The following is a 14,258-nucleotide window of genomic DNA, read 5'->3' as shown; positions in this document are numbered from 1 at the left end:
CCCCAATCTCCCAAAGGGTGTTGGTAATAGGTATAAACTACCTCTTTTCTGAGTGTTGCTACTTCGATGTCCAGTGTGCTTGACCTTTGACCTTTTGACCCCAAAATCGATAGGGAACATCTTCATCCCATGGGTAGTCCATATGTTTGATATGGTGACTGTAGGTGGAAAAGATAACGCTTTAGAGCCCGGAAACCATATTGCTACTTCAATGTCCAGTGCGCTTGACCTTTGACCTTTTGACCCCAAAATCGATAGAGAACATCTTCATTCCATGGGTAGTCCATATGTATGATATGGTGACTGTAGGTGGAAAGGATAACACTTTAGAGCCCGGAAACCATATTGCTACTTCGATGTCCAGTGTGCTTGACTTTTGACCCCAAAATCGATAGGGAACATCTTCATCCCATGGGTAGTCCATATATATTATATGGTGACGGTAGGTGGAAAGGATAATGCTTTAGAGCCCGGAAACCATTGCGTCTACAGACGGACGGATGGACAACCCGATTCCAGTATAACACCCCCCCCCCCCCCCCCCACAACTTGTTGCGGGGGGGGGTATAAAGAGGCATCCTTGCTCATCATTACCATGCTATTAGTTTGTCTACTTAATACCCAGAGACAGAGAAGAAGATTTTCAAAGAATTTCTACATTTTCACTATATGACCAATAGAGCCCCACCCTAACACAAGAATCCCTGCCCCAGGGGCCATGAATTTCACAATTTTGGTAGAGGGCTCAACGCTCATTATAATTATGCCACAGTTTGGCTTCTTGATGTCCAGGAGTATAGAAGAAGATTTTTTAAAATTACACTCATTTTGATGGTTTTTGCCCCACCCCTCAGGCCCCAGGGGGGCAGGGACCACGAATTTCACAATTTTTGTTCCCCTCCACCCACAGATGCTATATGCCAAAATTGGTTGAAATTGGTTCAGGGGTTTCAGAGAAGAAGCTGAAAATGTTCAAATGTTAACGCACGACGACGGACAAAAACAGATAGCAATAGGTCACCTGAATGACTTCAGGTGACCTAAAAAGCTTTGTAATTTTGCTAATGAGATTTTTTTAATATAAAACAGAATTCATTAGTAATTGATTAATAACTTTAATACCAGTGTTAATTAATTAATTACTCTTAATTATAACTCCTTTTGATTAGGGGGTAGAAAAATATGTTCCTTGAAATCAGACTTTTAAAAAAAATGTCATATATTTTAAAATGCTTATTGATATTTATAAATAGATACATGTAACCATTTAATTTGTCAAATAACTATATATTATTGAGTAAGAAATGATTAATCTTCATTTTTCATAGTTTAACCTCATTGGCAATTGATCAAAGAGGGAACATTTCGCTGCGTTTTTGGTCTGTAAACATATGCTCCCCCTGCGAAACAACATAAATTTGCTAAATGACAATTTTTAATACCTGTAAAAAGGAATATGTGTTTCACAGGGCGGGAAGGGGGGGGGGGATTGAAAATATTTTCCATTTATTTCTATAGTGAAATATGTTATATTATTGAACCCAAATTATAGTTATCTCTCTTTGTTTAGTCAAATACATCAACTTTTATGAAAATTCATATGAATATCTGTATTGACATAAAAAAATCCATTTGAGAATGATAACTTTTAAAAATTAATCAGAAGGTAGGCGATGAAACAATACTATCGTTGGCAGTTCTTTACATAATATCATCTACATCCTCATCTTTTTTTTTCATCAGAGAAATCCTCTTGAAATTACATGCATAAGTAACTCTGTTAAAATTCTAGCCCTAAGAAAGAAAGTTGCCAGTCTGAATTTGTACTTCAAGAAAAACAAACAAACAATCCTATTCCAGCTAAATGCTACCCAAGCAGTACATCTCTGAATGTAGTGGTCTATCCTCACAAAAAGCAATCCCCCCCCCCCCCCCCCCAAATCTTACAATCTGCTTGTTCATGGTACTTAATTAATGGCAAATATACTTATCGACCTTCAAGACATATGTTAAAATGTTGCTACATGAATATAAAAACTTTAACATTTTGTTGTGTGCTTGAAATGGTAAATATATACTGTCCACAGATTTTTACTCACTTCTGGTTATTTTCAGGACTTTTTGTATATAACCATTTTCAAGCAATTTTAAATATATGATTTTATGCCCATTCTATATAAATGTTAAGGTTAAGTTATATTCATTGTGCCATTGTAACTTCATGATTTTGGTGTACAGGAAAAATGAATAAAAACAACCTCCATCTAACTTTTACCTCAATCTATAACTTCCTCAAAATAAAGTTTAAATGTTGTACAAGTTTAAAGCTGAATTGTCTGAAGTTCAGCTATTATTGTTTTCTAGAAAATTACTTTAAAGTAGATGATTTAGTTTTTAAAGTTATTCACTTTTCCTCAATTAAATGCTTGAAAACATGGGCATGTAAAAGAAAACAGAGAGAAGATTATTTAAAAGGTATATATAGTGTGTACGCATAAATACATACACCTTAATTAAGTCTGTTAGGCATCTATAAATAGCCCCATGCGCATCAAGGGAATCCCAACATGATGTATATATCTTAAAGGACACATCTCGTGTTTTCAAAGTATACAGAATTATATACATTTTGTCTTCCTTATGCGTATAGAAATTAATTGTAATAGTTCGTTCGCTGAAGTATTGCGATAATTAGCCACAATACGGACTTAAATCTAAGCCCCGATTTCAAAAAGCCTAGTTAATTAGATAGGTAGTCACGTGGTACAGTGACGTCATATGCGACCTTCGTCGATCAACTTGGTGTAAAAGTAGTGTTAGATATTTTTAAATGCTCGGGTTTTAGGGGCCTAATTTATTTACCATGGATAACATTTATTTCGATGTTGACAAATTTCCCGAGTCTTATATCTTTTAGCCACCAGTGCATACAAACAGCGACCCAAATGTAGCGAGAAAAGCGAGTATGAAATCTGCATAAATTTGCGAGTAAATAATGTTTACATGGGATCACTGTCTAAACACAATTTGGTAATGCTATTTCTGTAAACAACTGTAATTAGCGTTGTTGCTTTTCTAAAATAAACAGTGCAATTATTATTAAATTTATTTTTGGAGAAGTTATAGATAGGCTTAAATTATGATACGATTATGTATCATTGGCAACTAGGCCTACTGTCACGGGAGCATTTCGGAAAATAATAATAATAATCAAACTTATTGTGAAAATCACAATACTTTTAAATTATTTTATTAAAACAATTTTATTACGCCTAATCATTATTTTTTGTTATCAACACGTTGTTACTTACGAAGTGGGAGCGCGGCGTACTGTTTTTGTAAACACGTACGCGTTCCAAAAAAAAAAAAATGAAAGCATTATAATTCAATTGAAAGTCGGGAAATATTATATTTTATTATTTATAATTGAAAGCTCAATTATCTTTTATCTTTAAATTTCTTTTTTAAAACTACCAGTTGGTAGACACTGCTAGCAAAGTTCTGCCTATATGTTGTTACAAGGTGAAGGTCAGTTGGTGCGAGTGTGTATTGAATTCGAGAGCAGAACGGAAAGCATATGCCGTAGGCCTATATGTAACAGTGCGTAGCTTCGATAGAACCATTTTCTCGCAGTTTATCTACGTCTTTGTCCAAGTGTTTGTTTTAAAAAGTACAGGGACAAATTCTACTGGGGGGGTTTTATGGCAAAGTCGTTGTGCCGACAAAAAATATTCACGTCTTTACCCTCATACCTTCCTTCGACAGTTGAAAAAAATACAGTCCAAATCCTCTCTACTGACAGCAAGTACACCCTTAAACGGCACAAAACACCCTAATGCAGTGTTATTTACAAGCTGTTAATGTGATAATTGTTTGTTTGTCAATTAAATCTAATCTGTTTATGAAATGGCTATCAACTGTTTTCAAATCTTCTCGCTCTAGGTCGCATATGACGTCACAGATAATGGCGCGTAAACTATCGAAGAAAATATGCATATTGCAAGATTTGAATTTCATCGCTTTCAAACTCGAAAACTACGCAAACTGTTTCATTTAAAACACATGTAAAGTAGTTTTAGGCATGAAATGAATTAATTTTGCTGAAAAAATTAAAAAGTTTAAAAACATGCGATGTGTCCTTTAAACATAAAAACCGTAAAACAACGAATTACTAAGGATATTTGATATTTTTATTTCTCTTAAACTTATGGCATGGTACTGTAGTAGCAAAATACACAGCTTTACACAGATAAGACCACCAATTTTACCTTGGAAAGTCTTAACTGGACATATGACTGTCATACAATTTGTGCATTAAATATGGCTGAGTGACAGTTGTTTGTAAAAACCGATTTAAAATCAAATAATTCTGGTTAAAACAAGTTGAATATATGTATGACATGTCGTACTGCCTCACAAATACTAAGTGCAATAATTTAGCAGCATTTTTATACGGTGGAAAAAAATTGTTGAATTCAGACCATAAAACTTTAAAAGAGGTGAACAAAGTTAAGTTGCAGACTACATGTAAGAAATAGATAGTCCAAGAACTAAATACCCCTAGCCTGCTATCTTGGGAGCATAAAAAGATCTGAATACTACATTGTACATATAGGTGGGTCAAGCTCAGTGTAAATGTATGTAAGCAAATTGTATGGTGCTGAGATATGCAGTTATTCTAAAGAACAAGACTAAACTGTAAAAGTTTATCAAGACTACTGCCACTGACAGATTGATGACAGATATCAAGTAATGACAATAGATCACACTGGCCCAATTAGACCAAATAACCTTACTTCTAGTATTCATACAACTATCAAAACTCACTCTAAAGAATATTAAACATTCACTTACCATCTTGTTTACAAGCCAGTCCAATTGTTGCTGGGGCCTGTGCTCTTGCTGTGGCAAAAGTAAAACCATAATCTCCTAGTGTTTTGTTGTCATCTAGTGGCTATCAAAGGAGAAGAAATATAAAGATTATTGTTTTTGTATGAATTAACCAAAGTAGCATTTATTTACTTAAATAAGAGGCCCATTGGCCACATCGCTTACCTGAGCAGCAGTTCCTAGCAATAAACAAGCTTCATCAAAACTATCATTATACAAGCAGCTTGGTTCAGAAAAAACTTTTTAAGTGTAATGACTAAAAATTCATTAATTATCAAACTTACGGATGTGGCCTTTCATATTTTAAAAGTTAACAAATTTCATCTAAGGATGCTTTGTGCCAAGTTTGATTCCCTATACATTCACATGTAAAACTTTGATCCCCTTTTGTGGCCCCATCCTAACCCAAGGGGTCATGATTTTTACAAACTTTAATCTGCACTATATCAGGAAGCTTTCATGTACATCGTAAATTTGAACTTTTCTGGCCCAGTGGTTCCTGAGAAGAAGAATTTTAAATGACCCCATCATATTTTTGTGATTACAGATTACATATATCTCTCCTTTAAAGGGGGCATGACCCTTCATTTGAACAAACTTGAATCCCCTATACCCAAGGATACTTTGTGCCAAGTTTGGTTGAAATTAACCTAATGATTCTGGAGAAGATGAAAATGTGAAAAATTTATGACTACGACAACGTCAATGACAGACAACGGACAAATTTTTATTAGAAAAGCTCACTTAAACCTTTATCTCAGGTAAGCTAAAAAAAAAAAAAAAAAAAAAAAGAAAGAAAAGGGCATCTTAAGGTGTAGCATTCACTTGCAACAACAGGTCCAGGTAATATAATGATACCTCCAAATCCGATCGCTTGTTGCGTAATTCATGAGTATCCAGTATTGTTGCAATGCATGGCAAAATTCAATTATTGGAAATTTGATATCCGACTCATTTCCTTACAAGTTACTATAACATAAAACAAGATGTTTCCGGCCAATATGACCACTCCAAGGTCACGGAAAAATCAAAGGCCTCAAGGGCCTCAGAGTTGACTTGTACATGGTTTCCAAAAAGGGAGGGTATATACAACACCATCTTATGAGCTTCAATTCTGAATCTTTAAAGTATGGTAAAAGAAAATGTACATGCATTTAGTATTATGCTTAACTAGATATCTGAGGAATTTCAAGGTCACAAACTAGGAAAATGTTACATTGGCTTGCAGTAAATTACAGACATGTGGTAATTGTTAATTGTATTCAGCTGTAATCGATTACTTTTTTCCCCCAAGTAATTAGATGTATTCAGTAATCATTAAAAAAAAGATTACTTTCAATCTAATTTAGTCAATTACAGATCAGAATTTGACTGTAATCATGATTATTTTCTTATTACATTTGATTACTTTTTTTTAAAATTGCATTATGATTATCAAACATTCTGAATGCTTTCAATCTTCATTAATTTTGTAATTAATGGCAATTTCAATGGTCAATCTATTTATACATAATATACCAATGACCCTCTTCACTTATAAAAAAGAAACATTAAAGGTAATGAAACTGTATATTACTACCCCAAGGTTATACATTTTGATAAATTCTCAATATATACTATAAAGAAAATGTTATCTTGAAGGTTTATGTAATTATCAAACTTTAATCAATCACATACCGACTGAACCTCTATTTAAGATGAACTAAAGCCATTTACTGGCCAATATAACCTCAGGACAGCTGCTCAGGGGTACAAAAAAAAAGATGTCTAACCATAGTTAACTGTTTTCACCTTTCCAATTCCAACAGAATAAATTGCTACCCAAATAAAAACAAATGTTTAGATGGCAACTTGGCAATGCAAGTTAAACAAGATGTACTGTGAGCAATGCTCACTAAGAATACCCCCCGCTTACCCCAATCTCCCAAAGGGTGTTGTTAATAGGTATAAATTACCTCTTTCCTGAGTGTAAAAATATGGTATGCATTTGTAGAAGAAAATGGAAGATATAGTCCGAACACAAATCCATGGCATAAACCTATAATTTTGACCTTGAGATCAAAGGTCAAGGTCATAAAGAGGTCATGAATGTACATGACACATCGTCGCATGGTGATACACTCATGTGTCAAATATGGTATGCCTATGTCAAAGAACAAAGAAGTTATGGCCCGGACACGAATCCATTGTAAAAACCTTTACTTTTGACCTTGAGGTCAAGGTCATATGGCGGTCATGAAGGTACATGACACATCGTCTCATGGTGATACACTCATGTGTCAAATATGGTATGCCTATGTCAAAGAACAAAGAAGTTATGGCCCGGACACGAATCCATTATAAAACCTTTAATTTTGACCTTGAGGTCAAGGGTCAAGGTCATATAGAGGTCATGAAGGTACATGACACATCGTCTCATGGTGATCTACCTGTGTGCCAAATATGGTACGCCTAAGTCAAAGAACAAAGAAGTTATGGCCCGGACACGAATCTGCACAGACAGACGGACGGACGGACAGACAGACAGACAGAGTGATTCCTATATACCCCCCAGAACTTCGTTCACGGGGTATAAATATATGTTCAAGTCTCCACTTCAATGTATATGAAATTCCAACTGGAGTAGAAGGGAAGATGAAAGCTATTAAATGCAAACTATACACTTCCATGATGAAAAGTGAAGATAACGAACAGTGATCAATCTCATAACTCCTATATGCAATACAAAATAGAGAGTTGGACAACACGGACTCCTGGACACACCAGAGGTGGGATCAGGTGCCTAGGAGAAGTAAGCATCCCCTGTTGACCAGTCACACCTGCCGTGAGCCCTATATCTTGATCAGGGTAAACAGAGTTATCTGTAGTCAAAATCAGTGTGCCAAGAACGGTCTAACAATTGGTATGAAACACGTCAGACAGCATTTGACTCAATGATACATTGTAGGTTGTATTGGCAAACTAGATCATTATAACGACCATAGAATTTGCGAAATGCTGACTTTAAACGAGACCGTTAAAACCCCTGCACCAGCAACTTGTTTGTCAGTAGCCTGCCTTGATTAAAAAACTGACCATACGCTGATATTTGGAAATATAAAAACCACCCCCAATTTCCCCAAACATTTGTGGTAAGAAAAAGAAATATCAGTAGACTTGTACTAATTATTATGCTTAAATCATAGAATTGTGAACATTTATAATGGCATTGCTTTTATTTAAATAGTTTAAAATCAATTAGTACTTACAAAATATAAGTATAAGCTAAATTTAGAAGTCAAAACTGTTATTTATGAAAATGTGAGGTGGATAATGATACAACTTATTTACATTGCAGAGAAAACATATACATTATATGGGCTTGAAACAACAGGATGTGTCTTCTACACCAAATAAAGAACAAAGTGTCATTAAAACATTTGTGGACACAAAGAAAAAGTGTTCTTCTTCAGATCCTTGCCAGCGTAACATTACTAGTGCTCTCCTTCTTTTCATTGCTGGGGACCTCATGCCACGTTCCCTTGTTAACAGTCAGAATTTGAGAGCTAGCCTTTTGTCCAGAAAGATGCAGACTTTGGGACAAAACATTTAATCAACTCATGCAATATTTTCTAAATGAATGTTAGGTTTATATGTTCCTAATAAATAGTTATGCACTTCATCAAGACATTTCTTAATAACATAATCAACAAATGTAATCAGGATTACTTCAGAAAGTCATTGTAATTTATAAATTTCAAAAGAAATAATTGAATTGTAATTGTAGGCCACATGTCTTGGAATTTACCAATAAAAGCTGCATAAGTTGTATGAACATAAAGTTCTAGATCAAAGGTCACTATCCATGGTACCCAACACATCTGCATTAGATGATCACTTATCAGTACATGTCAAATATCAAAAGCCTACACGCAATAGACCAAAAAAAGGTAACAGCCCAGACACAATTTGTAGCAGGTATTGATACAAATTATTCTCTTGAAGTCTTCAAATATTTTGATCGCCTCTTCCTTTATCTTGTGTACATGAAGTATTCCCACATAAATGTACCACAATTGACATGAATATGTAAATGATGTTAACTCGTTTGTTCTTTATTTATTTACAAAAAGCAAATATTCAGTATTCAGTTGCAGAACTGCTATCGATGTCTAATACTAAATATTTTCACACACAATGTGTGTATTCAATTGATTATAAAGAATTTTATGTGAACGGCAATGATTTCATTTCACAAAACATTATTATTATTATTAACATACACTGGCAGTCAAACTATATTCAGTTGTGTATGAAGGTGGTAGTGAAGTGGACAATCTGCTGGACAGGCCTGATGCCAAGGAGTAGCTCGCTACGCAAGTCAACTCAAAATTTGGTAAAGAAAGAAGCCGATACTGAAAGTGTGTTGTACATATAAAGTAGTAAGTGAGTGTTAGTGGATTACGAAATATAGTCTACCTGATCATCTTTGAACAGCTTTTGATCTTCAGGTCGGATCTTTAGAATACCTTCAACAATTTTTTTTACATCACTAACTGCGGTGGACTCCTTTGCATCTGTAAAGATGGTAGCCTTTTTCCTTCTAATCATCAAGAACACATCCTAAATAGATAAATAGAAATATATATTAGATGTAAAAGTAATGAAATTTGATACATGTACAATTGCATCTACACTACGCTACTCTGAAACTGCAAAATATGAAGCTTCTTTCATAAGTTAACAACTTGTACAAAAGTAGGATGCTAAACCCGTTTTCTAATTTGCAAATTGTCAAAACATTACCAACAGATTGAAAAATCATAACTTCTACTTTGAGAAAAGAAAACAACTAAACGATTACATAAAATCCCCCCTGTGTCTAAAAAGTCAATGCTTCAGAGAAGGAGCACTTTCAAAAGGCCTCGTATGTTCTATGGATGAAGTTCTAAAACTGTGTGTCAAATAGTTATTAAACAAAGTGAAATAGCAACAAACAATATATACAGACTGTACATGTACCCGACATTTGATATATTCTCAAAGGAAAGGGAGGGGTGAGCAAAAGAACTGAATATTAGATCTAAGAGAAATGCTAAGCATTTGGCATTGGAACTTACAAATATACAGAATAGCTGATTAAGTACTGTCTTATTGAAAAAGACAGTCAAATATTTAGCAGGATTCGTACAGACAAATATTTAAAACAAGAAAAGAAATATGTTGATTAGAACTCCTCTACATGTATTACCTATATTTCTTTAATGTTTATAAATGTCACTTACTGTGTTTTTTGTACATGTTATATAGGTGTGAATATTTTCTGTGGCTTAGTGTTTCATTAACAAAAAAGCAAATATTACCACAAAAATTGGGGAAAGCCTGTAATAAAAATTCTGTGTTTCTACTAACCCAACTGCCCCTAAATTATATCCCCTACCCTACATTTTTTCAACAAATTCTTCGAGAGATTATTGAATCAGCAATTGGAGATGGCACTTGTAGTTATGCCAAAAATAAAAATTTATTTGTTTGATGTACTCCGACTGACCCGTCAAATTTGCTCCTACCCGATAATTTTTTTCAGCAATTTTAAATTTCATTTTTTTTTTTTTGGTTCCCTTGAAAAATAGAAAATTCTCCTTACTTTAAAACTAAATATTGAAAAATTTCATGAAATTAAAACACTAACAAAAACACCTACCAACCGACCCACCTTGAAAAATGTGGGTCGGAGTACATCAAACAAAAATATTTTTAATGATGGCCTTACCTCGGAGGGGATTAATACTAAGGCATATCAAGTTAAATTATTTTAGTAACAGGGGACAGGGATTTATCTAGGTTGTTTTTACTACCGGTATAAGGTACCTTTCCCCTTTGGCAACAAATGGATACTTCCCCTTCCACAGATAAAAAATTCCCCTTCATTTGTAGAAACTTGACAAAATTGTATGAGAATTTTCAACAAAAATCATTTTTTTTAATATATTCCAAGTCATTTTCTATAATTGTCAGACTTACATTATAGATAAAATGAGTAATCAATCAATTTATATGGCTGTAATGATCTGTGGATATTATATTCCATGGATGTCCCCCACCACCATCCCCTGGAAGCTCAATGACTGCATTCTTAAAAATTCCCCTTAAATTCAAAATGGGTAGTAACATCTAAATGCTGGGTAAAACCCTGGGGGAAAATTAGCTCCTTGTGTTCAATATACTAATAAACCTGCAAGGATATTATGTATCAAAATGTTTCTTTATGCAATCTGAAAATTAAAGTTGAGAGAAAAAAAAATCTATTTCCTACCTACCCTAAATTTGTCTAGGATGTTAGAAGAAAAACAACAATTATTTTTGGCCTAAGAATGAATCATCAGTGTTTTACAACAAAGTTTGATGATCAAAGTACATCTATAACTGAGGCCACTATTAAAAAATTGTTTGTTGAGCGTTTGCCTACCCTACCCCTTTGATGATGGGTAGGTAGGTAGGCTTCTTTTTTTTTTTTTGGTCAGGATTAATTTTTTTTTTCGTGCATTAAATATTGTTCTCCCACATACGTCAGTCCTGCTGGAATTTTTTGTACATCGTCTACATATATCTGTATATTTTGTTTGCTATATTATATCTCTTCATTAGCTAAGTTCTTTGTCATTAATTCAATATGCTTTTAAATGTACATATGTGCCAGCCTTATCATATTCAGCTCTATCATATTTATATATCTGCTTTTGTATATAACATCACTATTCATCAGTACACCATTTTGCACCACTTTATAAATAAGAATTAGTTTTGCTTTGCACTTTTGTATTGTTCTGTGTATGCACCCTTTAGTTCTTAGTCATCCTCTGCTTTATGCTAGTAGGCATGCAGTGTTATATATTCCACTGAACATGCCTGACACATGGAACTAGTGTGACAACTGTTTTATGTAGATTTGAAATTTCTAAATGAAATATATAAGTACTGCTCAGTAACATAAAAGCATGATGAGTGGATTTTATTTCAAAGTTTTTCTTGGGTATAAAATGTAAAGTAGCAGTCTAAAACATTGAAAACAATATGGATTTTGTATCTTTTTTTAAATTCTAAGAAAAGCTTTGAAATAAATGTTAGATGCATTTCTGCATGAACTATTAACCAGGTACTGCAAGCATCATGTAACCTGGGGGTTCCAACTAGCATAGAATCTGTTATAATGGCTTGGTTTGAGAAAATTAATTTAACAGACATGTACTTCGACATGTGCTCTATGTTGTGTCTACGTTCGTCAGCCGCAGTTGAATCCGTGTCAAACTCAAGCAGTCTATTGGCTTTGCTTCCTTCCTTTGAGTTTTTAAACTCTATATTTACACATAAATTGTGTACGATTTTGTCCTCTTCAGGTCGGACATTTTGAAACAAACCATCAAGGAAGCACTTGAAGCGAAGCAAGGTGACTGTCAAGCGCTTTACTGACTCAGACGGCTAAAATCCGGCTCGAACTCGGTTCTATTCCGCACCGGACAATAACCAAAAAAAAAAAAAATCGCTGTTGGACCAATAAAATTTTTGTGTCGGCGACCTTTTGAGAGGGTCGGGCGGCTAACGCCCAACAAACAATTTTTTAATAGTGGCCTGAGTCATTAAGTCTGTTAAAGAGTAAAGCAAGTGCTGTGTGTGCAGATGTATAACGGGACAATAAACATCATTGATATGGGGATACATCTCCTAATTCTCACATGTGGTGTGTAATAAACATAACAAATTATCGAGGTTGATTTCTGAAAATTTCTGATAACATTGGGGAGATGAGAGGAGATGTTAAATGAGCTAGAAAAATATAATTCAAAATTTATTAATATCTCAATGTGTCAGGTGTTTTTATACCAATTTAGTTATATATGCTTTAAAAATGGCCTTTGAAGTGCTTAAAAATAAATATGATGCTGGGTTGTAAGAACCCTGCTTAGCATATTTAGGGAACTATTATTGGAGTTTATCATTTTCAATGTTCAGTCTTCACGAAAACTCAGTGGTCCGAAGACCGAGGCCAGTGAATTTTATGGTTGGGTCAGTGAAAATTAAAAATCCAGAAGTCCGATGGACTTGTAGACTTTTTGTAAATCACATTAAATATGATGTTGGATTTAGATATTCTAAATGTCTTATTTGCTTAAATTTACCATCAAAATAAAAATAAACAAAAAAATAGCACATAAAGTAAGTGTTTGGACATCGTGGTTTGTTTATTTCATAAAAAATGATAACTGTAATTGTAATTGTCAAGATAACTTGTACATTGATCGCGTGAATATTAAACGAACAACTTGTTGAAACAACAAAAATGGCCGCAATCTGTATCGCACTGCACACCGGCAATTGCTGCTTTATTGCATGGTCCAATTAAAATGAACATCAATTGCAGTTATCTCTGATTTTATGCAATTTCTATAGTTTGTAGAATTAATCAATCGTTTACATTTCATGTTGGTAGAGAAGGCTACTTCCTAAGGTGCACTCGGGCTGTTTGTGAAAAAATACGTAAATTTGTAGTCTTGTTGTTTGCGGGCGAAGAGAGAGAAAATACCGTGTACGGTGTTGTTTTACTGTTATCGACAGAAAGGATGTCTTAGGGTGGATATGAATACGAGTAATAACCATAGTTCCAGTAAATTAATTGTACAGTTTGCCAATGCATTCCAGAATGTATGTGATAAACATATAAAAATTTAGGGGGCCAGTAAATTCAGACAGTTCACTGGTCCGACTGGCCAGCAAGTTTTTTAATGTTTTCGTGAAGACTGAATGTTGCCCATTTGCAGTTTACATACAAGTTGAAAAGCATTTATTTGAATACTTTGTTTGTTAAACTTGGGTCATAAACCGCCAAAAGGCCATAGAGATGTTAGATATAGACCAAAACATTTCCTAAATCATGAACATATATATTGTACAACACCCTCTTCTCTCTACAATATTAAATTCTTGTGATCAATTTTTATACTTGCAATAATTTTGCATTCACCTAATAAAAATATAATATCAATAATTCAAGTGTTCTATAAAAGCATGTTTCTAAAACGACTTTGTATCAGATCCCAAGTTCAAGTCACGCTTTGCCTTTAGTTACAAATACACTAATCACTATCACGTGAATCTGACTTAAAAATTTGAATAAAATCTGCCATTCCAAAAAAAAGGTTGGAAATTTTGGCTTTTAAGAACTTATCTGAAAATGAATTTCACTCTGCATTCATTCAATCGTCGTTATTTCATACAAATAAAGTGTTTACAACAAATATACCCACCATCTTGGATATCTACGGTAAACTGGTGCCCTAAATTCTATGCGTTGCGGACCAGCGTTTTCTCTAATGGGAACCAACTTATAAAGT

At 34.1% G+C, this 14,258-nt stretch overlaps 2 protein-coding genes across 2 annotated transcripts in view; one reads left to right on the top strand and one right to left on the bottom strand.

Annotated features, from left to right (window-relative positions):
* The window catches only part of LOC125647571 (transmembrane protein 163-like), a 27,158-nt gene extending 18,543 nt beyond the window's left edge, over positions 1 to 8,615 (top strand). The window contains exon 8 of the mRNA XM_048874300.2: positions 8,228 to 8,615. Coding sequence (XP_048730257.1) covers positions 8,228 to 8,482 — 255 coding nt within the window. The 3' untranslated portion in view covers positions 8,483 to 8,615. The remainder of the gene's footprint in view (positions 1 to 8,227) is intronic.
* LOC125647607 (elongin-B-like) overlaps positions 1 to 14,258 on the bottom strand; it is a 16,285-nt gene extending 2,027 nt beyond the window's left edge. The window contains exons 1-3 of the mRNA XM_048874366.2: positions 14,172 to 14,258; positions 9,349 to 9,492; positions 4,855 to 4,954 (exon numbers count right to left, since the gene is read on the bottom strand). Of these exons, the coding sequence (XP_048730323.1) occupies positions 4,855 to 4,954; positions 9,349 to 9,492; positions 14,172 to 14,174 (247 nt within the window). The 5' untranslated portion in view covers positions 14,175 to 14,258. The remainder of the gene's footprint in view (positions 1 to 4,854; positions 4,955 to 9,348; positions 9,493 to 14,171) is intronic.

Source organism: Ostrea edulis, chromosome 1 (assembly GCF_947568905.1).
Source record: "Ostrea edulis chromosome 1, xbOstEdul1.1, whole genome shotgun sequence".
Lineage (NCBI taxonomy): Eukaryota > Metazoa > Mollusca > Bivalvia > Ostreida > Ostreidae > Ostrea > Ostrea edulis.
The sequence above is the reverse complement of the archived record's forward strand: the minus strand, read 5'-3'. Positions and strand labels throughout refer to the sequence as shown.